This window comes from Notothenia rossii (assembly GCF_949606895.1).
Source record: "Notothenia rossii genome assembly, chromosome: 6".
Taxonomy (NCBI): domain Eukaryota; kingdom Metazoa; phylum Chordata; class Actinopteri; order Perciformes; family Nototheniidae; genus Notothenia; species Notothenia rossii.
In genome coordinates this window covers 9564688-9590989 of record NC_136909.1, presented here as the reverse complement: position 1 = coordinate 9590989, position 26302 = coordinate 9564688, and the positions used below count along the sequence as shown (strand labels likewise).

Genomic DNA, 26302 nt, shown 5'->3' with positions numbered 1-26302 from the left:
TGTATCAGTAGTACAGGCAAAAGATACACATAACAGAATGATAAGATGACAATACCAGCTAAAAATAGGTTGTTAATAGGGTCCCTTCACTTTTTAAAAGTCCTAGGTCAACAGTCTGATACACCGGAGAGCCAAAAAACAAATACGTATGAGATGCAGAGCCTATTTACTTTTCCATATAATCCCACTCCACACTTCAGCTAATCAAGTCCCATTTCATGTTGTGTCAATCATTGTTCCCAAAAGAAATTGGCTCGCAAGTTATTTTTTATATTCAGACAACCCCTTGAAGTATTTTTTTTTACCAAACAGACTCATTTTATTTATTATCTTGAAGTTTGTTTCCAGTAAAGTCTTTAATCCTTCTGAAGAATACACGCCAATGATAAGCAGGTGGAGAGGTAATACATGTTCTCCTGCTTGCTTGGTTACCCCCTCCTCTATATTCCAGGACTCAGATGGCGTGCTGGACTTTCTTCCAGGAGAGAGGTTAAAGTTCATCAGCGTGACCATCGTAGACAATCCTGTCCCTGAGCTGGACAAGATTTTCAGAGTGGAGCTCTTCAACGCTGATGGAGGAGGTGAGAGACGCGAGCACAACAGAACTGTTTTCATTAGTTTCAGTTACATTTTGAGCCTTAGAGCTTCTATTTTTATTTTTTTAACTGACCCTGTGATGTGCCCTGCTGTTTTTGTGTGCCGTGCTCCTGTGTGCTTCCCTACACCCACCTACCCACTCGACCCTCCTTCCCATTTGCCCTCCTCCTCGGTGTGATTCTCTCCTGGTGTGAACCTTGTTTGATCCTCGTGTGTGATCCATCAGTGGATCCGTTTCTGCGTAGTGAAGGAAGTGGTAGTGGGGAGAGTGACTCTGACTTCTTGCTTCCATCCTATCTCCACCGTGGTAAGTTTCCCCCTCCTTTTCCTTTTCACAAAACTGCTTCTAGTTTTCATTCCTTGACCCCCACAACCACATCATTTCTTACTCCCTAAGGCTGCATTAGTCCAAGTCCAGTTTTATTAGTGATCAGGTAACATGTAGCTGCTGCTGACAAGCCATATTTTGGTCTGATACCTAATTCTTTTAAATTTGACTGTTTTATGACCTAACAAATCAATCGTACAAGATATTCTTTTCATAGTAATATTTTTGGCTGGTTGGAATAATAGATTTTGACCACCAAAGCTAGGATACTCTCCTCGGAAAACGTTATGACAGATATTCTGGACTGTGTACTAAAAGACATAGTTCGCCAGAATACGTCCTTTGAAAAATATGTTGCATTATCATTTTTCACAGTACATAAACAAAAAGTAAGTAATATAAAATAAATAATGCTTAATGAACAAAAGAAAATAATGACAATAAATCTAAAATAACAAGACAAAGAGGAGGAAAAGGGAATGAGACAGACAGGGGAGAGAAAAACGTTGTTGTGCTTTTTATTAATACAAAAAAAGTCCTTTAAACTTTTTGTGCAATTATTATCCTTTAGAGCCTCAAGTGTCCATACACATCTAGGTATGCGGGTGCATGTGTGTTAAACTTTGAGTGGTATTTACATAGTACTGTGACCCCTGTGAGGAGTAGCCTGTGGGAAAAGCAAACAGCCTTTCACAGGCAGAAGGGGTAACTGAGGTTACCTACTGTAACCCCAGCTTCTATGAGTAAATGGCGCAGCCCTCTAAGGCTATCGCTATTGGGTAATCCCCCTGCGCACCCGCGCAGCACTGAAACACTTTTAGTCCACGCCCACCCGCAAGGTGGGCCCCGCCCTCGGGCCTCCTTCAGGTATAAATAGGAAGGAGGCCCGGCAATCTGCTCCCTCTTTTCTTCAGCAAACCTCGGCAGTTACTGAAGCACAGAACCATTAAACATCAAGAGCAACAACTGCGTCCGAAATTGTCCCTCATGTGGCTCAGGATATATCATGAGCTATGACCAGCACGCAATGTGCGAATCCTGCCTGGGGCCAGAGCACGCGGACGCGGCTCTCAGCCAGCAGGTCGCTTGCTCACATTGTGCCCGTCTCCCATGAGCCGACAGGAAGCGAAGAGCGGACGCTCTAGCTGCTGCGGCCTGCGAGGACGATTGGCCCGTCCAGCACGTGGACGGCAGCATGTCCCTGGAGCCGAGTACCGGGCAGTGCTGCACGGGTGCGCAGGGGGATTACCCAATAGCGATAGCCTTAGAGGGCGAACCCATATACGAAATAGAAGTGGTGGAGACCCCGGTGTTTAACACCCAGGATGGGCTGCTGTGACATACAGTATTCTGACCATTATATTACTTTATATAAGTTATTATTATTATTTTTTGATTGATTGATACATTTATTTTCGAACAAGTAAAATAAACAACCACAAAACAAATGTTGCAGTGCATAGTCATGTACAGTAAGAGAAATCAAAACAAGAAATGACATTTACAACAACAACAACAACAACAGCATTAGCAACATAAACAGTGCCACATCTAGTGTTCGAAAAGGACTCAGAAGAAGTATAACTTATTTAAGCTCACCCCCTTGTCCCTAAATGATTTATTTATAATCTATAATCTGCAATAATTATCATTGTTATTAATTATTATTGATATTATTAGTATTATTAATCTGCTTTAGCTGTTGATTGACATAATATAAATATACATACACATACATACACTGATATACATATATGCGCACATACAAATACACACCTACATACTCACACATATACACATATACATAGTCAAACACCTTCCCCATCCCTGTACCTCGAGAAAATAATGTATCTGTATTTCCTCTTGACCTGGTTAATGTCTGGACATCGCTTTAGCTCCACGTTCACACTGTTCCATAGTCTCACTCCACAGGCTGAGATACAAAAAGTTCTTGTGGTTGTACGGACCCTATGAATTCCGAATTGAAATTGTCTCCTTGAACTCTATCCCCCCACTCGTTGAGTGAATACTTTTTGGATGTTTCCTGGTAAAACGTTGGTATTTGGTAGTAAGAAGGTGTGTATTATAATTCCTATTGTAATCCCCAGCTTGATTGATAAATGTCATGTTTTCATTCCCTCTCATCCGGTCCTTTTCAATGTCTTTAAATTAAACACTTGAAATTGTAACCAGAATGTATCACGAACAAGTAACACAGGGTTTTATCTGCTATTTTGTGTGTAGCCAGTTTAGGAGCTGCGTCCCACATCACGGTGACCATCGCTGCTTCTGATGACGCCCATGGAGTGTTTCAGTTCAGTCCTGAATCCCTTTCTGTTAACGGGACAGAACCTGAGGATGGACGCAGCTCTGTGGTCCTGCAGGTCAGTGTCATGACCAGTTTAAACATGTAAAGGTATCCAGTAAGATCTCAGAGATGTAGATGTTTACCTATATTTGCTATAGAAAGTCAAGATATAATTTAACTTTTTTAATCTTCATGCTATGTTTCTGTGTGCTCTCTCCCAGGTGGATCGGTCCTTTGGAGACCTGTCTAACGTCACTGTGTTCTGGGAAGCTGATCCCAGCTCTGAGGGGGAGTTGCTCAGCAGCTTTGGGAACATCACCTTCGTCGTAGGTCAGACGTCGGAGGACATCATAATCGAAGTGGCCCAGGATCAGACTCCTGAGCTGGACCAGAGTTTCAACGTGTCTTTGGTCAACGTCTCCCACGGTCGCCTGGGTGTCCAGACGTCTGCCACTCTGACCGTGCTCGCCAGCGACGATCCTTACGGTGTTTTTGTTTTCGCCAATGCAACAAGATCGGTCCGTATTCCCGAAGCTGACTCAACTGTCACCCTCACCATCCTGCGACGGAGAGGCCTGATGGGACAGGTACAGGAAGTTAAATTAAAGCCACCTATGAGTCTGTTTCTTTAGCTTTTAATAAATAAATAGACGGGTTTGATGAACCCCTACATATCTTAATCTTCTTCTTTTATTTTTTCTAGGTGCGAGTCACGTATGGGACTCTAAAAGAGACAGATCCAGAACCTTACCGGACCCCTGGGGTGGGTCGAGCCACTGAGGGGCGGGACTTTGTTCCTCTTCTGGATTCGGTTGTGTTCTTAGCCAATCAGAGTGAAGCAAACATCACCTTACGAGTGCTGGATGATGAGGATCCAGAAAGAGGCGAGTCCGTGTTCGTGAGGTTGATCAGCGTTCAACTCATCGAAGGAGAGCAGGAGAGGCTCAGTAAGATACGGACGATTCATTTCAGATATAATTATACTTCAACTACACTACACTGACAAATGTGCTATTGCTCTTCCTTTCAGTTTCCAATTCCCCTTCTCTGGGACCCCGGGCTGACATTATAGCCCAGGTGGTAGTGGAGGCCAGCGACGATGCGTTTGGGGTCCTGCAGCTTTCTGCTTCTGCTGTCAGTGTGGCCGAGGACTACGTTGGGCCCATAATAAACGTTACTCGTGTTGGGGGGATTTTTGCTGACGTATCAGTCAAATTCCGAGCAGTGCCTTTGACCGCCAGAGTCAGTAAGTGTTCGGCATGGATTTAAATCAATTCCATTTGAATGTGTGTGTTATCCGCACCGCATTTTACTGACTGACCTTTATTTAATTGTTGTTATTCTAACCTTTTATGCTCTTAACCTTATATTCCCATACTTTATTCAATATGCTTCTTAGATAACTTTTTTCTCATAGCATTCTGAAGCACCTTGAGATAACGTTATTTTTAAAGTGTATTATATGAAATGCACTATTATTATTATTATTACAGGTGAAGACTACAGCGTAGCCTCCACTGATGTGGTCCTCCTAGAAGGGGAGTCCAGTAAATCGGTCCCCGTCTATGTCATCAATGATATGGTCCCTGAGCTGGAGGAGACCTTTCTCATCGAGCTGATCAACCAGACCACTGGAGGAGCTCTGCTGGGGGAGCTCACACGTGCCATCATCACCATACTGCCTTCTGACGACCCTTTCGGTGCCTTTGGTTAGTCGACATTATCCAGGATACGTTTAAATCTTCTCATGTTATTCTGGACTACTTCTCAGTTTTTTTAATTTTATTTCTACCCAGTCTTCCAAGCAGTTCCAGTGACCATAGAGGAACCAGGGTCTAACTCCATTGAAGTCACGTTGCCTATTGTGCGTAATGCTGGTACTATTGGCACAGTGGTAGTCCAATGGCAGGCCACGGTTAATGGTAAACTAGCAGTGGGGGACATCACACCCACGTCAGGAGAGGTGACATTCGCTCCAGGAGAGACCATGAAGACGCTCAGTGTGGAGGTTTTAGCGGATGATGTACCTGAAATCACTGAGGTATGAATGAACATGAATTTGTACATCATTGGAAATATGTATGGTCAATCTTTATTCCACTTTTTCTGTCTTTTCTAGATAATTAAGGTGGAGCTGACTGATGCCAGTAATGGAGGAAGCCTTGGAGCCGATACATCTGTTGACATAATAGTGCCTGAAAATGACAACCCGTACGGGACGGTGTATTTTGAACAGTCTGGATACCGCCTCCAGGAGCCACTGGAGGGCGTTTATAATGCCAATGTTACTGTCCGCAGAAGGTACTTTTTTCTCAATTTAACTCACCTTTTATTTCATTTTTCCTAAACTTATACAAAAATGTTCATACTTTTGCTTACTTTAATAAAAAGAAAACATTTGTTCTCAGCTAAATCCACATAGTGTGTACAAAATATAAAAGAAGGCAAGAGAAAAATAAATAAAAACAATAATTAAGCAAAGAATACTACAAAATACTTAAAAAAGTAAAAAATAAAATTGTGAGTGTGTGTTTGGAAGGTAGGGATGCTAGTGTGATTCAGAGGGTCTTGCAAATTCTTTTTTTAAAGGTCAAAATAATGGGTTTTCTTTTGTGTATTTTCACTCACATTAAACCCACTTTTCTTCTCTGCTGTCTTTTCTCTATCATCCTCCTTGCCTTTATTCCAGTGGTGGTCACTTTGGCCGCCTGGAGATCGTGTACAGAACCTCTGAGATCGACATAGTCGGCGTGGCTCAGGCGGACGGCCACGATCTGCTAACATACTATGACGTCCCAAAACCTGGATCTCCATCCCCCCCCCCCCTCCGGACGGCAAACATCACCGGTCAGACGGACCCTCTGGCTTCATGTGCTGCTGCCTGTCTGAGAGAGGCTGCCTGCCAGGCCTTCTCTCTCTCTTCAGGGGGGAGCCCGCCCTCCTGCACCTGGGTGACTTCGGGGTTTGACCAGCTGACCTCTAACCCTCAGGTTTTGACCTATGTAAAAAACCTCACTGCAGCTGCTGTGCTGTTCAGTGCCCAGGCTGTGGCGGGGAGTGATTACACCCCCGTTACCGCTCAAAGTGCCTTCATGGAAGACAGGTCGGGGGTCGCCAACCTCACCGTCCCAATCCTGACTGATAAGTTCCCTGAAATGGATGAGAGCTTCCTCATTCAGATCTTAAAGGTAAAAAACAATATTTTTTTACATATATAGAGTGGTGCAGTGATGGCGTATTTTTGTAGGCTAAACCCAAAGTTAGCATAACAAGAGACAAAAAGCAATAGGATTTTTCTGTTGGATTCTGAAATATTGCGTAAATAAGATGCGTATGTGGCAAAGAAACATTTATGATCCTTACATGTTTTGTGCCACAGGTTAATTTCCACATGTTAACACCAATTGTTATGATGTTTTAAGAGTAAATGCAATCACCAGAAGTAAAAAGCAAACTTTTAGGCAGTAAACAAACCAAATCAAGGTCACATGACTTTAAATCACTGCCGCTAAGCTAAAGGCAGCCAATGTCTGTTGTGATGTTGTTCAGTAGTCTTACCTTAATAACTTGTGAGCAACGGCTGTTTTAACATATCATCTTCAGAAATTCACCAGTGGGGTATTTAATGACGTATTTCATGTCATAGTACAAAACATGAAAACATATTAAACCTGTGTCAAATGCTGACTAATTTCAGTGTTTTAAGACTCATTCCTGCAACACGCAATTTCTGTTCATTAATAATAATTCATTTTTTCACATGCATTGTATTTCCACTGTTTAACACATTGTTTTGTCATGTATTGTTTAAAGGTGGAGTTGATTAATCTGACCGTGGCTCAGAAGAACCTGCCCTCCATCGGCCAGCCAGACCAGGCGGTGGTCACTATAGGGATGAATGGAGATGCGTTCGGGGTGTTTCTGATATACAGCCTCAGCCCCAACACCACCAACGACGGACTCTATCTAGAGGTCAGAGAAGAGCCTGGGGTCGTGGTGCCCCTGGTAATCGAGAGGAGAGGAGGGAACCTGGGCACCGTCACCGTTGAGTGGAGGTATGTTGGAGGGGAGGCCACACCAGACGCTGACTTCACCGGGACAGGAGGGACTCTGGTCTTTGACGGTGTGTGGATCAAACACTGATACGTTTTTTAAATTCTCCAAAATCTTCCCAGAATGAAACATCTTATTTACTGTCTCTGCCCACAGGTGATGTGAAGAAGACAATACAGGTATTAATCAGAGATGACATTGAGCCAGAGGACAACGAGAGCCTCAAGATTGGTCTTGTGAATACGGAGGGAGGAAGTCGCATCCTGCCCAGCTCAGACACTGTAACCATAGTGATACTGGCTAACGATAATGTGGCCGGAATAGTGGGATTTCATCCAGCCTCACGTTCTGTCATTGCCAGAGAAGGTGGGAAGTAGTTTTCTATGATTTGCCTGTTTGTATCGCTACTTAATATTAACCATGTATCCCCCAGCACATTTCAAACCCTCTCCACTGTCACTTTCACAAGAGATGTGTCCTAATTATGTATGAGTGCTAGCGTAAGGGAATGCTCTCATAGTAATGGCAGCATGTAGCAACAGGTGGTTCACTATGGTCGTCTGTCATCATCTTAAAATGATTTATGCATGAGCCATTGAAGTCACCCTGAGTGTAATCCATATAATTAGAGAACTTGAACACTGGTACCTACATTATAAGAATTCACTTTAATGCTCCCTAAATAACTTATATTTCACATTACAGGCGAGAGGCTCTCCTTATTGGTGTTGAGAACATCTCCAGGTTTGGGTAATGTCACTGTGGACTGGACTCTACAAGGGCCTCTTGTGCAACGGACCTTCACCCAGAACTCAGGGACACTCTTCTTCACGGAGGTACATTTAAGAGAGAGAGATAATTGAATGTGGGATTATGGTAAAACACATTTATTGCAGAGTATGAAGATGCAGACTTTGGCAACAATCAGCAAGTTGTTGTTATTGTTCTTTTTCTGTGAGGGTGGTTGAAGGTATCACACAGAATTGAAAGGAAAATATGTAATTGAGACAGTAAAGCTATATTGTATTTGATCCTGCATTAATTATGTATGTCTCCTGCAGGGAGAGCTAAATAACACCATAGTCCTGCAGCTTCTTGATGACGCCACACCAGAGGACAAAGATGAATACAAAGTCGTCTTGTCCAACATCCAAACGTTCGGTAATGCATCTGCTCTCTGCATGGTCGATACTTTTGCATGAACCCAGACTTTTTACCCAGATTAACATTCCCCCGACCTCCACACAGGTGTCGTGGTGACAGGTCATGCAGCTCTGGAGGTTCAGGGCAGGGAGGCGGTGCTCTCTGTGGACACCAGCGATGAGCCCTACGGTCTGCTGACCATCGCCCCCTCATCGCTCAGGGTGACCACCGAGGAACGGGACGGAACTATAAACATCTACGTCAACAGAGAGTTTGGATCCTCAGGTCAGTGGGGCGAAGTGTGAAAATGTATTGGTTAGCTGATAAATATTTTATTCCATTCTTTATTTATTTACTAATATCATACCTAAATCTGTGGTACAGGAGCCGTGAATATCACCTATGAAGTTCTCAGAGGGTCTCTACAAGACTTGTCCCAGGTGGAGGGGGCGCTCGCTGACCCGGGACAGGACTTCATCTCTGGTGCTGGTTCTGTTATCCTTCAGGAGGGACAGACTTCTGTCGCCATCCCTGTCACCATACTGGAGGTAGAGCTCTGATCCGAGCACTATTTCCTTAAAGCAGATTTGTTTGGATGTGGAATTTTAAAACTTTTTATATTTGTTTTTTAGGACGACATCCCTGAGCTGCAGGAGTTCTTCCTGGTGAACATAACATCAGCAGTACTCATCACGACTCTTGCCACTGTTCCCCAACTAGGTATGAAGCAATTTCGCAATCTGTTGTTAGAAAATGCCTATGATTGCTATTGGTCATAGTAGACAGTGGTGTTATTATAGTGTCAAATTACATGTACAATTCTTTCAATCATTTGTTCCATTTGTGTCACTTTTTTTCTGTTGTATTTCACAATTTTATAAAATCTATTTCCTTCTTTCTTTTCATAATTTCTCTCTGTTTGCTCTATTTGATGATTAGAGGTTGTATATTGCACATTGCCAGGTAAAACACACATTCATATGTTTGAAGCTTTGCCTAAAATCTCATGTAGTTTAATGTAAATTCCCCCTACATGGTCCATTAAAATGCAATATTTTAGTTAATGTCCAAATGCATCGTAAAAAGAGCTTTGTAGTTTCTCCTACTGCTTTTGCACTATCCAAACCGCACTCCACAATATGAATGTGTTACTTCAGAAAGTGATGAGTGGACAGAATACAGCAGCAGGCTCCCAGAATACTATCAGCCTCTGCGTAGAGACACTCGGTAAACACACGGCCGCTCTTCTGGCAGCAGTCATTATGTGGCTTGGATGGCGGGATTGATGCTTTCCATGATTGAGGAAGCCGAGGGATTTGGTGGGAGCCGAGTAGCACTGCGTGGTGAGGAGGGAGAGAGCCAAACTAAACCCGGCGCTGGCCTCCCAGTGTCTCGGCCATAGAGTGACTGGAAGAAGACTATTCAGGGGGTCATAAATCAGTCCACCCTAAAGACTTGGCTGCTCCGCTTTCCAAGCCACTTACAGGAGACGCTTCTTAGCTGTAATCCTTCGCTCCAATGTGCCGTGACAGAAGTTAGTTCCTCTAGAATTTCCTCCAGCACATATCGCGCTGATGGTAGTTGCAGCCATAATAAGGCGCTGATGCTAATAATAAAGTATCTATACAGTCATAATTAACATTTAACATGTTTCCTCTTTTATAATGTATTTTCCGCAGACACTCAGGGTTTGGTAGCAGAGGTTAGCATCGCTGCTAATGATGGAATTAGAGGAGTCATTGAATGGACGAACACCATGTAAGTACAATCAAATAATAAATGTCTTGTATTATTTGTACATGCCCTAATAGTTCTTTCCTCTTAATATGCTTCTTTCCAGGTTTCAAGTGAATGAAACGATGGGAGTACTGAGCCTAGTGGCCTACAGGAACAAGGGGACATATGGGAACGTCTCTCTCTTCTTCTACGCTCAGAACCTGGAAGCTCAACAGGGATTGGACTACAACACCAGCGAAACGGTCTGCTGTGCACAGTTTATAAACATACTATAACCCACAAAATGCACAGCACATCATATTGAGGTAGCATGCATATCCAGATGGGCTTAGTCAAGAAAGTTGAACCTTCTTGAAGTGGTTCTGCCTCTCAAGTATTTTGGATCTAAATCAAGTGACATTTCCTTAGAATGAGCCCTTGGCCTAGATTAATGATAGTCTTCACAAAGTGTTTAAACCGAAACCCCTCTGTCCACACAGATGCTCCACTTTGTTGACGGTGAAAGGCATAAGTTTGTAGAAGTGCAGATTATCGATGACGCTGTTCCTGAGGGAGCTGAGAGATTCCAGCTCATCCTGTCCCAGCCCTCCCCCGGGCTGGAGCTGGGCACCAACACCACAGGTACAGGAGGGGAGGATACAGTACAACATCATCTCTGAAACATGAAGACAACAGCATCAAACAGCAACACATATGCTTCCAGTGCATATTTAGTTTGAATAAACTACTGTCGATGAATGATCAAGGGGTTCAGAGAGTAAGGAGGCAAATACATTATACATATGTGAGAGTATTAGGAAGGTTTTATAGAATTGTTTGGTTTTTTAACAACCTGTGTCAACCTGTTTAAATGAACAACTGTACGTAACTATGATATTATTATCTTTAACCGGAGATGGCAAAAGTACACACATCCTTTACTCAAGTAGAAGTACAGTGTTTAAAAATACTCTGGTCAAAGCAGAAGCACTGACTAAACTTCTTTACTCAAGTAAAAGTAAAGAAGTATGGGCTTTGAAATGTACTTCAGTAAAAAGTACCCATAAATAGCAGCTGTTTTAAAGAGTACCTGACCTCCCTTTATATTAATAGAACAATAATGTAATTGTTAGCTAATGAATGTTTCCATGCTGAACCACGGCAACATGACAACATTTTCATTGGTCCCTCTTCTTTAGAGAAGACCAGGACATGATGGATACACGAATCATGTTCAAATCAAACGGCACGCAATGACTCTAAATAACAATGATCACGCCACCAAACACACATTCAAACTAAAGGAACCAGCCTGTTTGGAAAATATAAGAAGTAAAAGTCGTCAGAAAAATAAGTTGTGGAGTTAATAACAGATACCAGTACAGTAACAAAGTATTTGTATTCCACTACTTCCCACTTCTGTCTTTAACTACATCTTTCTGTTTTCTTAAAGCCACTGTGAATATCCTGGCCAGTGACGATGGGCATGGCGTCATTTCCTTCAACACCAGCGAGCACTTCCTGTTGAAGGAGCCCACGTCTGTGTCGGGGCTGAGTGAGAGCGTGGCCACCCTGATCGTGACCAGGAACCCAGCGGAGGGCACGTTCGGCCCCGTGACGGTTCAGTTCAGCATCACTGACGCCAACGGCAGCCTGGCAGAGGGAGACCTGAGGCCAGCACAGGGCTTTGTGGTGCTGGAGGACGGAGTCAGGTTTAAGGTGAGGGAGAAGTAGATTTTTAGTGGCTTTACAGCATTCAAACACATGTAGAGTGTTATTACTTTTGGCCGTACCTGGAAGATTGTTAACAACCAACTGGATCCATATTTTTTATAAATACACTCACATTTTTTATTTATGATCGTCTCTTATTTTATCTTTACGCAAGAAATCTATTGCACAATTCAATACTGGAACAAGATCCCCAAAGTTTCTTTCATTTTTTTGGGGGGGGGGGTTTCCCTTTAGGCTGCGAGAGTCTAAGGACAGAGGGTTTTGTATGTTGTAACACTGTAGAACCCCCGGAGACAAATATGTAGTTTTTTATTGATTGGGCTATGTAAATATACTTTGATTAATTGATTGATTGATTGATATTATTCCAGATGCTGGAGATCTGGGCAGTCCTGGACGCTGAGCCTGAAGCAAATGAAACTTTCACAGTGACTCTGTTCAGCCCAACAGGAGGGGCTCGGATGGGGGACCAACTCCAAATACTCATCACCGTCCTGGAGAACCTGGCTCCGTCTGGCCTGTTCCGCATCGGACCTACCGTCAACAGGTCTCAATACAGATTCTATAACTTAGAAAAATCATAAACACTCTGATTATCTAATGTTGTATCTCTGAGTAGCTGTACAAATATGTAAACATACAAAAGGGTCTCAAATCTCATGCAGAAATGTGATGCAGTGTGAGTTAAAGCACCTATTATGCAAAATCCACTTTTTCATGCCTTTTCTACATCAACATGTGTCCCCTCTGTGTAAAGAGACTCTGAAAGTTTCATGAACAAAGATTTGCTCACTTTGTGTCCTGATCCATTTATATAAAAACCTGTCTGAAAATGAGCTGATCAGATTTTGGCCACTTCATGATGTCATAACGAGTTTTTGGCTTGTGTAACCATTAGCCAATCACCAACTAAGGTAACCCCCCCCCCCCCACCTTATCACATGAATCTCCTCCTGGAGCACCATTGTGTTCTTTTTAACCAAGGTTGCGTTCGGATAGTTTAAAAATCAGCTCCTAAGTTCTAACCCTATCTCCTATTCCTTGACCTCTGAGTGAAACGTCACGGGGTTAAGGGATAGTGGATAGGAGAATTCAAAAGGACTTAGGAGAAGAGACTGCGGTACTTTAGAGAATCCGAATGCACTTTCACTATCCGACGTGTTTATGATGCGCCAGCGGACGTCATTGTGTGCGTCTGCTGCTGTGGGGAAACTATGGAAACTAAAGTTTTCTATACAACGGACTACAACATGGATGTTTAATAAGAACGAGGGAATCATCTAGAGACTCTGCACCGTGCTCTGATGCTGTTGCTTTATGCTTTATGAACAACAGAGAAACATATTCTTCATGACCAAAATTGGAATTGAAATAAAAAATGAAAGTGAAACTTATGCTCGTCACCCTCTCCCTCCGGTCCACATTAATACAAATGATCCCAAAGATTGTATGAACTATGAAAATATCTTAAAATCAATACAAATGTATTTATTATAAACGTTAGTCTTTAACACCTATCACTGTGTACATCACCATTCAAACATCTTTTAAAAGTTGAACAAACCCCACACAGCTCAGTGAAATGTTGACTTTATTTGATCATTTCAGTAAAAACTAAGTTCATATTTCTCTTTTTGATTATAATACTGATGAACGTTCAAAACAAAGCACTTTGGCAACTTAGCACATACGTTTTAAAATGCTTAATAAGCACCGTAACTTTCATGGTATCATTTCTCCGTCATAATCGTTTGTGTCCGTGAACGGCCGACTGTTGGGTGACGTCAAATGCTGCGGCTGCAAGGCATTGTGGGACAGCATTTTCTCCTCTCTTTTCAGTTAGGGAGGTCCAGTGGTTCCTAAGCTAAAGGAGGTTATAAAGGAAGTTTGAAACCTCCTTTCCTATCATCTAGAGAATTCGAACAGCACTTATCATGGCTGCCAATGAGGGACTTCCGGGTCATTTCACTCGGTTAGTAAGGTTCCTAAGCTAAATGGACTATTCGAACGCAACCCAAATATCTCTCAGAGGGGCGTGGCACTTTATTTTTTTTAAAAGGGCTGAAACAGAGGGGTTTATGGCATGGTACAATGCACGATCTTTTTGGTATTTTCCAAACACTTCAGAGACATACTTTGTATATATCTGAGAACTATAATATATTGATGTAAAACCTTTAAAAGTGTTTTTCCTGTACAGAACCAACACAGAAGTGGTGGCTGATGAAGGTGGCAGAGCAGTCTTCCTCACTGTGTCTCGCAGTAATGGTCTGGAGTCAGCTGTCAGTGTGGAGTGGGAGACGCAGTCCGACACAGCCACTGCCTCTGGTGAGTATTAATAAATGTCCCAATTCAAAGTCACCTCATAAATCCCCCTAATGTCCCCAGTTGTCTTTGTAATCCACATTTTCTATCAATAAGCAATTTTTTTGTATACTCTATTTTTAATTGTTTAACACATCACAACAAAAACATAACAAACAACATATAGGTCACCAGAGGCAATACATTAAATCAATATGTTCACAGAAATGAGTCCAGTACCATGGGGCACCGTCCCCCAAAACAGGCTCACAACAAATGGTGTTGATTGCAGTCCAGCATAAGAGGCTACAGTAGTAGATACATGTATAAAACAATTGCAGGGTTTGCAAGCAAATCACACACACAGGAAGAAGCCACAGATCCACTGTACCAGAAAAAAAAACTAAAAAAACGTGTCCCGAACATTACACTCGACAGGTATATTGCTATAATTGTTGTATCTTTCCTTTCTTCCCTACAGAGGGTCACCTCCCAGTGATGGGTGTGTACCAGAGCTTTGATGATCACCCCACCTCTTCTTGGTGCTCTCTACCTGGAGGGCCTTCCTTCCTGGCCATGAGGCTGGACAGGAGGCCTGGTGTTGGATCCTCCTACAGCCTGGCAACTCTTTACCGGTGGCAGGGAGTTTTTGTGCCAGTAGAGGTAGGCTTACAACATCTCTGTTTCTCAATATACAGAAGATACTTTACATTACATGTCACTTGTTAGACGCTTTTATCCAAAGCCACTTACATACATTCAGTACTGTGGACAATCCCCACAGGAACCATTTGGGGTGAAGTGTCTTGCCCAGGGACACAACAACATGTCGGGACTCGAACTTGCTATCCCCCTGATTCAAAGTTCAGCGCTCTAAGTTCAGCGCACTATCCCACTGAGCCACAGCCTCTGTACAGATACTGTACTTATATCTATTTTATTTGTATTTACTTGCACATCTCAAAACATTCTCAGTTTTTCATTGCCATATCTAAACTGTAGCTAATGACAATAAAGCCTTGAAACTTGAACTTGAAACTTATACTGAATTGTAAACTATTGTGGACATTTGATTAGAAATGAGCACCAAGCTAATCTTCTCCTTTGGTTATTACAGTCTGTTAGGATCCAGGACCCGGGCTCTTGTGTAGGTTTTGCAGTGAATGGCTCCACATACATAGCCATTACGCACAGTGGCCCTCCCTTCTCCCCCGCTGCCAACCTCAGCATCTTCAAACTGCAGTTGGACCTTAATATCACACTGGTTAGTACAAACCAAATCATGGTACAACATTATTATAATATTTTTCTATGATACGTTACCACCATCTTGTTTTATAATGATGTGATATGATAATCCAGCACAGGATTGTTTTTTACGCTGCTATGGACAATCTGCAATAAATGCACATTCTATGGACAATCTTGCACCAAAGATATTGATATTGAAGTGACTGTTATTTTGTATATATTGATTGTTGTGTTTTTTTATCTTAATGTGTGCATATGTGTAAATGTGTCTGTTGACTGTGTATAGGATATACATATTTATACATATCTGTATACTGTATAATTTTACATTCGGGATTGTTGGAAACGTCATTTCGATCTCTCTGTAAACACAAACTGAGTAAGATTGACATTAAAGTTGACTTCTGATTTCTTTAGGAACAAACTTTAGGAGTTGAAGCTCTGGATGTGAAACACTTCTCTTCTGAGGGCAGAGAGTATCTGATCGCATCAAGCCAGGTGAGGCTGACTGTCTTATCTAAGCTCACTTATCCTACCAGTCTTATATTACTGAACTCAATCTTTTTCATTTTCATGTCTCCTTCCACAGATCTTTGTTTGGACTGGAAGCTCCTTCACCCTCTTCCAGACTCTGGACTTTGAGGAGAGCGTCCTCAGTGTGACTCCCTTCACTCGATCAGCTGTTCCCCACCTGTTAGTGTGCATAGAAAGACAGACGGCTGCCTGTCTGCTGCTTCCATGGACCAACGGGAGATTTCAGGACCCACAGCCTCTCCAGATCACAGGCAGAGCCGTCCAGGTGGAGACGATCAACACGCGAGCGGAGGACACTCTCCTGATGGTGGTTACTGAAGGTGACCCGTTCATTCTGACTTCACATTATATAATATGCGTTTGTGTTTACCTTTAACATTAAGAAAAACTATATTTTTGTACTTAAACATAACCAGTGTTGGTAAATAACTAAGTACACTTCCTCAAGAGCTGTACTTTTTTTTAAGTTACTTGAGATTTGCCATTTTATGATGTTTTATGATTTTACTTCACTACGATTTAGAAGAAAATATTGTATATTTCACTCACTTCATTTATTTGACAAGATGAGTTACTTTGAAGGTTCATATTTATATTACAAAAATGTATTTGACTTATGATGTATTATGATGGATAAAGATACCTGGGAGGATTGAAAGTCATTAAAGTTATCTCCACCTATAAAAACTAGTTAGTTTCAATAATGCAGCATTGTTGGTACTTTAATTGTATTTGAATGCTTATACTTTTGCAGTTTTACAAAGTGCACCTATCATGCTATTTTAAGGCATATATTATTGGTCTCAGATATATACTAATATATAAAAACATGTCTATGATGTGTTTTGCTCAAAATACAAACACATTTAGACCCCAGAAAGACGGATTTTGAGTCCTTAGCTTTAAAAAAAAAAAGAAAGAGAGGAGGCGGAGCTAATGCTTGATCAGAATTCTACCGGAGATAAAGTCTGCTGTGATAAAACGCCATCCTGTTCTAAACCACATCAAGGATTATTTCTGAAACAGTATGGAGCTCAAATGCTTTTTCTCTTGCAGGTTTATCACAAGGTGAGTTCCTTTTTTTATTTCCTGCTTTTTAAACACATGTGCTCTACAGCAGTGTTTTTCAAAGTGGGGGCCCCGACCCCCCGGGGGGCCGCCAGTGGGCGCCAGGGGGGTCATGCAAAGTTTGAGGGAAAGGGGAATTTCTTCCTTTTTTTAAAGTTAAATTTTTTTTTTTGTAGATGTTATTAATAACTGCATATCTATCAATATATGTGTCCATTGATGCCAATCTTTTAATATTTTATTTTTATTAATATTTTATTTTATTTTATTGTTTTTAAATCACACGACCGCCCTTCAAGCCAATCAGAATCGAGCTGCCACTACTGAGAGTGAAACTGAGTATCTGCTCAGCTTTTGGAGCAAGCGAGAGCTGAACATTTCGCTCTGCAGCTGGATGAGAGCACAGATGTAGCAAATATTGTTGTTTATACATATGAATATGAATATGTTAATTGTTAATATTACTGTATTATAATGTTATTAAGGCATAAGTAGCTTTCAAAAATGCTAAAAATATATGTTAATTGTTCATATTACTGTTCAAAATTATATAATGTTATAAAGACAGAAATCACTTTAAAAATGCTTTAAATATGTTTACTGTTGATATTACTGTTTAATATTGTGTTAAGAATGTTTATAACAGAACAAACAATGAATGTAATGAATGACAAACAAAAGATAAATACAAAAAATGTTTAGAAGAATAACTGATTATTAATTGTTAAGACAAATATACATTAAGAAAATGTATTAAGCTGTATGATTAATTAGTCATATTTTCCATCAGAATAGACTCATCATTTAAAAAAAAATTGCAACAGGGGGGTCCCCGCCAGAGGATAATGCTATATGGGGGTCCTTGGCATGGCAAAGTTTGGGAACCCCTGCTCTACAGTACAGGTTAGCTCAGAGTGTTAGCGAGGCTTGCTAATGTAAACAAAGACGAGATTACGTCCAAAACACGTCAGGCATTGTTTCTGATAGCAACTTTCTCTGGGTCCACCACCATCCAAAATTACGTCATATCGGCAGCAAATCTGTATCCGCCCGTTGTACCCCCGTTTTTTAAAAGATTTGGGTATGGAGGAAAAGCAGAGAAAGGGTTTTATTTTCTGACACTGCGTGACTTCCCCGACGCACCGAGTGCACTTTGCATAATAGGTCCCCTACAATTACATGCAGTTACAATTTGAATGCCAGACTTTTGCTTATAACACAGTAGGCCTACTGCTTAAGTAAAGATCTGGATATTTCTTCCACCACTGAACAGAACTGATTTCTGTTTTTATGAAAAGACTGTGGTGCAGAGTTTACATATCCAAAAGTGGCCTAAGATTGGAGTCAAGTAGCCTACCCTTAGTGTGCAGTATGCTAAGTGGACGGTTGTGTCTTTTTTTGTAATAATGAGATGCTATTTGGTGTGGTTGTTCTCTCAGTGTACTTTCTAGTGGATTTTGCAGCGGTTACATGTTGGTTAGGACAGTACAAACAAATCGGTGATGCTTGAGAAGGCACACAGTAACTATATGTCTATTACAGTTCTGTTTTCTCAACTAAGATGACAAAATTCACTACGCAGGCCGGACCATGTACTTATACTACACTCTGTATATTTTGATCAGACTTAATCTCTCTGAGTCTGCAAAAGTGGTGAGTGTTCTTGGTCCGGACCTGTTGTGGGTTTACGGGAAAGCCCTCAGTGTGGAGAGCCGCAGTGGGACTCAGAGGTTGTAATTTGTCAGTTTTGGGTGTGTCAGTCAAACCAACCCTTGACACAAAAATGTAATTCCAGCATTATCAGTGTGTGTGTGTTTCTGTGCATTCCTGTATCTTCTCCAGGTTCCTCTCCATCCTGTGAGGTGTTACAGTGGAGCTCGAGTCAGCCTTCCCCACAGCTTTATCAATCCATTCCTCACCCAGGCCTCACCTCCATCCACCCCTTCACTGCCTCTACTGGGATCAGTAAGTGCACTCTTATATCAAAACCTGCTTTAATGTAAATGTAGCTTTTGTATTTGTTTCAGTTATGTCTGAAAAGGGCCCCTATTATGCTTTTTAGGGTTTCCCCTTTCCTCTAGTGTGTTATATAGGTTTTTGTGCATGTAAATGGTCTGCATTACTTTGTTTACTTCCCTTAAATAATGACATCACGGTGTAACACTAGTGGTTCCATTGGCTAGAGCTCCAACACATTGTATATGATAGGATAAGGGGCGGTTCATCTCTAAGCGGTTGACCAATCACAACAGAGCCGGCCAGCTAACCAATCAGAGCAGACTGGGCTCTGGTTTCAGACAGAGGGTGAAAAGAGGTGCTGCAGCACAGGCAGTATGAGAACAATAAAAAGCTTTTTGAACATTAAAGCATGGAGGCATGTCCCAGTAAATCAGTTGACCAGTAGCTCTGATTAAAATACTATTCTTTCTCATAGCTTATGCTCTGCTAGCTGGAAGCAATGGCTCGTCTCTCTACTCCTGGAGGTCTGATGTCAACCTTTTTGCCATGATCCTGAGGGTCCCTCCAGCCGACAGCTTCCTCTCTCTGGGGGTCCCGTCCCTCAACACCACCAAGACCCTCTTGGCTTCCTCTGAGGAGAACAGCTCCACTGTTTATGAATTCACTTCTGTCTCCAATCAGTCTGATTTCATACCCAGGTACCCTTATTGTTTTTATACAGGCTCATTTTTGCCCAGAAATACAAATCCAGTTAAGTTCCAGTTAAATAATGCATGCTTTGTTTTTCTTTATTCCTCACATTCAGTTTCGGGGAGTTGTTCTTTGCCCCAGGGGACAGCGAGCTGGAGATAGCAGTAAACATCGTGGATGATGACATCCCTGAGGAGCAGGAGTATTTCCAGGTCAGCCTGAAGAACCCGAAGGGCGGGGCGGAGATTGGGTTTGGAGGACAGGTGACCGTCATCGTCCCAGCCAATGACGATGCACATGGAGTCATCGGCTTTGCTCGGGTGAGCAGAGAAAAACTTTTTACATTAGAGAGCTCATGCTTTTTTATGTTTAGTAGTCTATTACAAGTTTGTGCGCCTAACAAAAAGGTGTCAGGAATCTAAAACAAGGTTTACAGAACAAAGGCCTTACTTATTTTTAAAGCTCAATCAAGGAGTTATCTGAATTTAATGTGTCAAAGAAATACATAGCTAAGTATTTTTGAAAAAGTAAATTTTGTTGTCTGTGTGTTAGCTGGTATTTTCATTTCACCCTTTCATCTATTGTAAAAACTCAGTGTTTTGAAACCACATCAGTATAATTTCGAGGGTACCTTTTAATCATTACAACATGCTCTTTTAATGCAGATATATATTGTTATTTCCCCTCTTTAGAATTCCCTATCTGTGGAGGTGGAGGAGTTGGAGCAAAATAATCAGATTTCTCTGAGTGTGGAGAGGAAGAGAGGGACGTTTGGCAGACTGACCGTTCACTGGGCGGCCAGCGACAATCTGCCAGACATTTACCCAACTTCAGGAGTGGTGAGTAAACCTTTCCCCTCCTTAATAAATAATACACTTCACTTCACATAAAATAAACAATGGCCAAATCTCAAAACAACATCTCAACTACGTTCAGTAAGGTTAAAGGTCCCCTATTATACTGTTTTTCATCAATATATTATAGGTCTCAGATATATACAAACATGTCTCTGAAGTGTTTGGCTTCAAACACCAAACAGATCATTGCAGCATTACCCATAATCCCCTCTGTTTCAGCCCTGTTTCAAAAGTGCTGATTCTCTGTATGTTACTCTAGATGAAAATAAGGAGCCCCTCCCCACGCCCCTCTGAGAGAGATTTGGTTAAAAACAACACAAAGGTCCTCTAGGAGGAGATTCAGGTGATAAGGTGTGGGGGGGGGGGGGGGGGGGGGGTTACCTTGGTTGCTGATTGGCTAATGGTTACACAAGCCAAAACATCGTTATGACATCATAAAGTGTCCAAAACCTGATCAGCTCATTTTCAGACAGGTTTTTAAATAAATGGATCAGGACAAAAAGAGAGAGAATCTTTTTTCCTGGAAATGTCAGAATCTCTTTACACAGAGGGGACACATGTTGAGGTAGAGAAGACATGAAGAAGTGGATTTTGCATAATAGGTGACCTTTCAAATCTGTTTTATTATAGGTAACGTTTTCTGAGGGCCAGTCGGTGGCAATCATCGCGCTGACGGTGATATCTGATGGCGTTCCTGAGCTGATGGAGAGCGTTACCGTCGCCCTGATGGACGTCACCACGGTGGGGCTGACGGACCTGAGACAGGCTGCCACCATCGACCAGCAGAGAGCACGAGCTCTGATCAACATCCTGCCAAACGGCTCTCCCTACGGGGTCATCGGATGGCACCTGGACTCCCTGTTCACTCTGACACAAGAACCACAGAGTAAGAGGGACTTGTGGTTGTATAAATGAGTGATGAATTGTCAATAAGTGTGTTTTTACTGGATCAGAGTGTTCATCAGTTTACATTATTTCTAACCTGTTCAAAGATATCCCTCAATGTTGCATACTTTTTGTTCCTGACACTATATTTTTAGCTTATTGCTGAATACCAATCTTTTTTGGGATGTCATTTTTTTGAAGCTATTATACTTTGATATTAGAATATTTCTTAATCTGTTGGTCAGACGCCTGCCCAAACACACATACACTCTTTCTCAAAGACTGCAACAACAATTTCTTGTAAAGAAAAATGTGTTGTTCTTTATCTAATTACGCACCCATACGTACATTTTTTAAACTTTTTTAATTAGGAAACTAGTGCTTTCTATCTTGCATTCTTGATTTTTCTCAATTTTGTTTTCACTGCATTGTTAGAAGCCTTAATCATTTAGTTTTACCTGAGTATGATCTCAATAAAGATCTTCTGAGTCTGATTCTGCTTCTGAAACGTCAGAAAAGTCCAAGTAGGGTTGCATACCGTTTATAATGTCCTTTAGTTATTATTCAACTTTATACAATTTTAATCAATTTCGGCTGTTATTGCCATCTTTCATTTCACTATAGGTTTTGAAGATATCATTTTTGTGCTGTTTTAACATGTGCTCTCCCTTTCCTCCCCCCCACAGGGCTTCCAGTCAATGTGACCCTCTCCATAGTGAGGGAGCAGGGCTCTTCAGGCGAGGTGGAGATCCATTACCAGACTAGACCAGCGCTGTACCAGCCCCCCCCCAACCAGGCCACTGCAGGAGAGGACTACACCTCCAGAGACAACACCATCATCATGATCAATGGAGCCACGGTGGCCCTGGTCACTGTCACCATCCTACCGGTAAGGAGAGAGGGAGAGAGGAGTAAGGGAGGAGATTATTATTTTTAAATAGGTTTTTATTGAAGGACAGATTCCATTAGTGTTTCATTAAAACTGTTTATTTCCCTCAGTTTTACATTTTGTATCCTTCAGAACTAACCCTTATATCAGTGTTTCCGCCAGACCAGGGCTGAGAGGGTGTCCACCCCGAGAGGGCGGGGGGGGGGGGGGGTTGAATTTTAACTTGAGCCGTCCCTTATAGATACTGTCTTTTTACGTTAGTGAGCCGGATCATTTGGCTCGGCTCTCTTAAAGCGCCGGCTGTTCCGGCTCCCAAACGGCTCAGTTTCGCCGCTGCGAGGCTCTGGTGCCCACGAGCACCGCTCATCGCGTCCAAATCGCGCACGTTCCGTGTTGTCCTGTAGCAGGCACCGCCGATGTCGGGGAAACGATCCTCAATACTCCGAAAAGAATCCCACCAGACTCCTTTGCCCTTCCAACAGAGGGATGTCCTTGTCCTTTTTCCTTTTCGTTATTTCAAGCGATAAAAACTCTCGATCTTCTCTCGAATTATTAAAATTTTTGGACGCCCTCGGCTCGAGTTCAGGGCGTCCCGAGCTGAATAAGGGTGTCAAATGACGGCAAGACGCCCCCCTGGCGGAAACGCTGCCTTATATATACATTTATTTATTAGGAAAAACCCTTTGAGATGCACCATCTCGTTTTCAAGGGGTTCCCGACAAAAGCAACGTCTTACATACAACACATCAGTGGTTCCCAACCTTTTTTTTACCAAGGCACCCCTGAAAATATTTCTCGACCCCAAGGCACCCCAACTTTTTGTAGATTTAAAAACCACTTCAGAGCTTAAACTAAAAACCATAAATACACCATAAATTGGTTTTCAAATGTGTATTTAATTGAATAGAACATTTTATAGAACAAATAATGTATTCACACATAATAACAAGAACCAGACTAAAAATGTCAACACCATTTCTATGATGAATTCAATATTATAAACAGGCCTACTAAGTAGGCTCTTTTGTTTTGGCTGAAAATAGTAGGCCTACCTGTGTGAAAACACGAATACATATCAATACAGTTATTATTTTACATTTGGATTTCAAAAGAGGCAGGCCTATGATCACTTAGAATAAATAATAACTTAATAGAATTGGAGGGATGAAACAATGCCCTCTGACCTGACTGTGGTCATGTGACTCATCAACCACATCCCAAATATGAAACATTCTGCATTTCGCTATCCAGATAATAGCCTACTGATTGACAAAATCATAAATCATACATTTATAAGAAAGGCACACAAATTAACATCCAAACATAAACATTTCTCAGACCGTTACACGGTGCTAGTGCGACACTTGTGCCTGCTTTTGTGAGCAGAGTCTCTTGATGCGTGGGGGGATAGTGGACAGCGCAACGCGGAGGTCCTGCTCCACTGACAGCCGGGTCCGGGTCTTGTTTTTGACATATGCGAGTGAGGAAAACGCCAGCTCGCACAAGTAGGAGGTTGGAAACTGTAAAAGCACCTTGATGGCACTCTCTGAGAGGGATGGATACTCGTGTCCCACAAGCAGCCAAAATATATCCAGACGTTAATAATTAATGTTATTTTAGACTTCTTTTGCACTGCTGTTCCATCATGTTCTGTCATCCCTGCCTGTGTTGTTGAGGGCTGGGGTACTTCTTTATTTATTGTCAATACGTAACGATCCATCTTGAAATTATTTGGCGCGAGGATAAAAAGCTGGTCTGCACACCGTAAACAATGACGGCTGACGTAAATCATGAGAATTTAAGCTGTTTAATATTTCTAAATCTGAGCAAGATATGTTTTATTAGCTTATGAACTCTATTGTACATGTAATAAAATAAAGTGTATATGAAGTGAAGTTTATAAAGTGAGAAAAAAATTTGGAACATAAAAATACGTTTTTTTGCGGCACACTTGGACAGTGCTCGCGGCACCCCAGTGTGCCGCGGCACACCGGTTGGGAACCACTGCAGTACATACATGAACAAAATAACAGAAAGCAAAGCATGACAAACAAGGACAAACCACGTACAGTCTGCTAAGTACAATTCATGATGTAATACATATAATCATTACAATCATTACAAATTGATAGACAGTAGTGTCTAATAGATTAGTTTCATCAATATCAAGAGCAGACCAGCTGAAAGTGAGATGATAATGCATGCTTAAACATACCCAATGATGCAAGGGATCTAATAGTAGCAGGTAAAGTATTCCAGTCTGTTGGGGCTTTAAACATGAACGCGCTTCTGCCAATAATTTATTTTGCAGAAACACCAAACCAAACACATCCCCTTCAACCCTTAACAACACATATAGCTGCTTGTTATTGCCTGTGTGAGTGGGGATTCAATAGCATATGTGATGACAACTATTCTTCATGTGTGTTTTTCTTAGGATGACATCCCAGAGCTGGCAGAGAGCTTCCTGGTGAACATCACCTCTGTGGAGCTCATAGGAGGGTCCGTGGGGGCGGGGCAGCCCACTGTGAAGAGGCCGGGTCTGGAGGTCGCAGAGGTCTCCATCCAGGAGAACGATGACCCCCGAGGGATCCTGCAGTTCAATGTGTCTGAGGTGAGGGTCAGACTGTGACTTATTTTTTTACATCTGAAATTGCAATATGATTTGTTTTATTGGAGAGTATGATTTTTTAAATGCTATTTACTTTATCATTGAAAAATATATCAAAAACGCTGTCTTTTTTTTGAGGATCTGTACAAAACAAGGATTTTTTTTAAATTCTGTAGCACACCGAGATTTCTCTGCAGCATCATAATACTTCAGAATTCAGAATATTTAGTTAGAATTTTCTCACAATTTTCATTTTATTTAGCCTTTACCAAATATTGCGCTTATTGTTATTTAGATATATTTCACTAGTCAATGTTGCGATTGCGTACATTTTTGTATTAGTCTTGCAGCCCCTAACATGATCATAAAATACATTCAATCTTATGTGTGATATGAGAATATTTAAGAATGATTTCATGCAGTTTGCAAACCTGTTTTGGTTCCTAAAGAGCTTAATTAGAAAAAAAACTGCTGCAATAGTGACACAAACTACTCATAATATGAAATCCTAATTAAACATTATTTCACCATACTTCGCTCAGGATATCGCTGGAAGCGTGCTGGCATATGAAATGCCTCCACCAGACAACACCCTCCATCTGTCAGTGGTGCGACTCGCAGGAACGACTGGGAGACTGGTCGCCTACTGGGAGGCTCAGCCAATCACTGCTGACCTGAGCGATTTCAGCCCCTCATCTGGGAACATCACCTTCCAAGATGGACAGGTAAATAGATAAATGCCTTTGCCCTCACAGCAACCATGACGTAAAAATGTACACCGGTTATTGCATACGCCCACAGAGTGTTAGCTTGTGTTTTTATGTCCTTAATTTCAGAGCGAAGCTACTATTGCCATTACTATCCTTGATGATGAAAGTGTGGAGACTTTAGAGACCTTCAGAGTGAATTTGCTGCGTGTGATTGGTGGAGCTCGACTTGGAGAAGTGACCTCTGTAACCGTCAGTATCCCAGCCAACGACTCGCCTCTCGGACGATTTGGTTTTCAGGAACTGGAGGTGAGTTTAAATTACTAAGTGTGAACCTGAGGACAGGACTTAAACAAACTTTCCTTACTTGTACAACAAAACCAATCTGACATCTTTATAATATGTTAACTATTATACTTCAACTTCTGTGTTGTGCTTACTAGTTTGAAGTAAATTGTATTGTGCATTTATCTTTCTATTTCTTCTATTTTTAGTAGGGGTCATTTTGGTTCATAGTATGTTGATGACCGCTTTTCCTTATTGTAAAGCGGTAGTGAGTAAACCATTTTTCTTTAATTTAAATTACTTGTCTTTGTGAGTTATTTAAAATAGTTTATAGTCAAATGGTCTGGATCCAAGGTTAAGATTGCAAGACGTATCTTTGATTT

General features: G+C 41.7%; 1 protein-coding gene across 2 annotated transcripts in view; it reads left to right on the top strand.

Moving 5' to 3' along the window:
• The window catches only part of adgrv1 (adhesion G protein-coupled receptor V1), a 156241-nt gene that overhangs the window by 44104 nt on the left and 85835 nt on the right, over positions 1 to 26302 (top strand). For both annotated transcript variants that reach the window (XM_079686151.1, XM_079686150.1), the window contains 36 exons: positions 452 to 581; positions 824 to 904; positions 3170 to 3309; positions 3455 to 3820; positions 3937 to 4180; positions 4264 to 4479; positions 4727 to 4942; positions 5030 to 5274; positions 5353 to 5534; positions 5923 to 6421; positions 7047 to 7356; positions 7443 to 7652; positions 7992 to 8122; positions 8348 to 8447; positions 8535 to 8714; positions 8814 to 8977; positions 9062 to 9149; positions 10109 to 10187; positions 10270 to 10408; positions 10646 to 10787; positions 11599 to 11864; positions 12251 to 12426; positions 14080 to 14207; positions 14665 to 14846; positions 15301 to 15447; positions 15852 to 15932; positions 16024 to 16288; positions 18879 to 19001; positions 19471 to 19693; positions 19801 to 20005; positions 20378 to 20524; positions 21173 to 21428; positions 22114 to 22316; positions 24754 to 24930; positions 25470 to 25652; positions 25764 to 25943. In XM_079686151.1, coding sequence (XP_079542277.1) covers positions 452 to 581; positions 824 to 904; positions 3170 to 3309; positions 3455 to 3820; positions 3937 to 4180; positions 4264 to 4479; positions 4727 to 4942; positions 5030 to 5274; positions 5353 to 5534; positions 5923 to 6421; positions 7047 to 7356; positions 7443 to 7652; positions 7992 to 8122; positions 8348 to 8447; positions 8535 to 8714; positions 8814 to 8977; positions 9062 to 9149; positions 10109 to 10187; positions 10270 to 10408; positions 10646 to 10787; positions 11599 to 11864; positions 12251 to 12426; positions 14080 to 14207; positions 14665 to 14846; positions 15301 to 15447; positions 15852 to 15932; positions 16024 to 16288; positions 18879 to 19001; positions 19471 to 19693; positions 19801 to 20005; positions 20378 to 20524; positions 21173 to 21428; positions 22114 to 22316; positions 24754 to 24930; positions 25470 to 25652; positions 25764 to 25943 — 6804 coding nt within the window. The remainder of the gene's footprint in view (positions 1 to 451; positions 582 to 823; positions 905 to 3169; positions 3310 to 3454; positions 3821 to 3936; positions 4181 to 4263; positions 4480 to 4726; positions 4943 to 5029; positions 5275 to 5352; positions 5535 to 5922; positions 6422 to 7046; positions 7357 to 7442; positions 7653 to 7991; positions 8123 to 8347; positions 8448 to 8534; positions 8715 to 8813; positions 8978 to 9061; positions 9150 to 10108; positions 10188 to 10269; positions 10409 to 10645; positions 10788 to 11598; positions 11865 to 12250; positions 12427 to 14079; positions 14208 to 14664; positions 14847 to 15300; positions 15448 to 15851; positions 15933 to 16023; positions 16289 to 18878; positions 19002 to 19470; positions 19694 to 19800; positions 20006 to 20377; positions 20525 to 21172; positions 21429 to 22113; positions 22317 to 24753; positions 24931 to 25469; positions 25653 to 25763; positions 25944 to 26302) is intronic.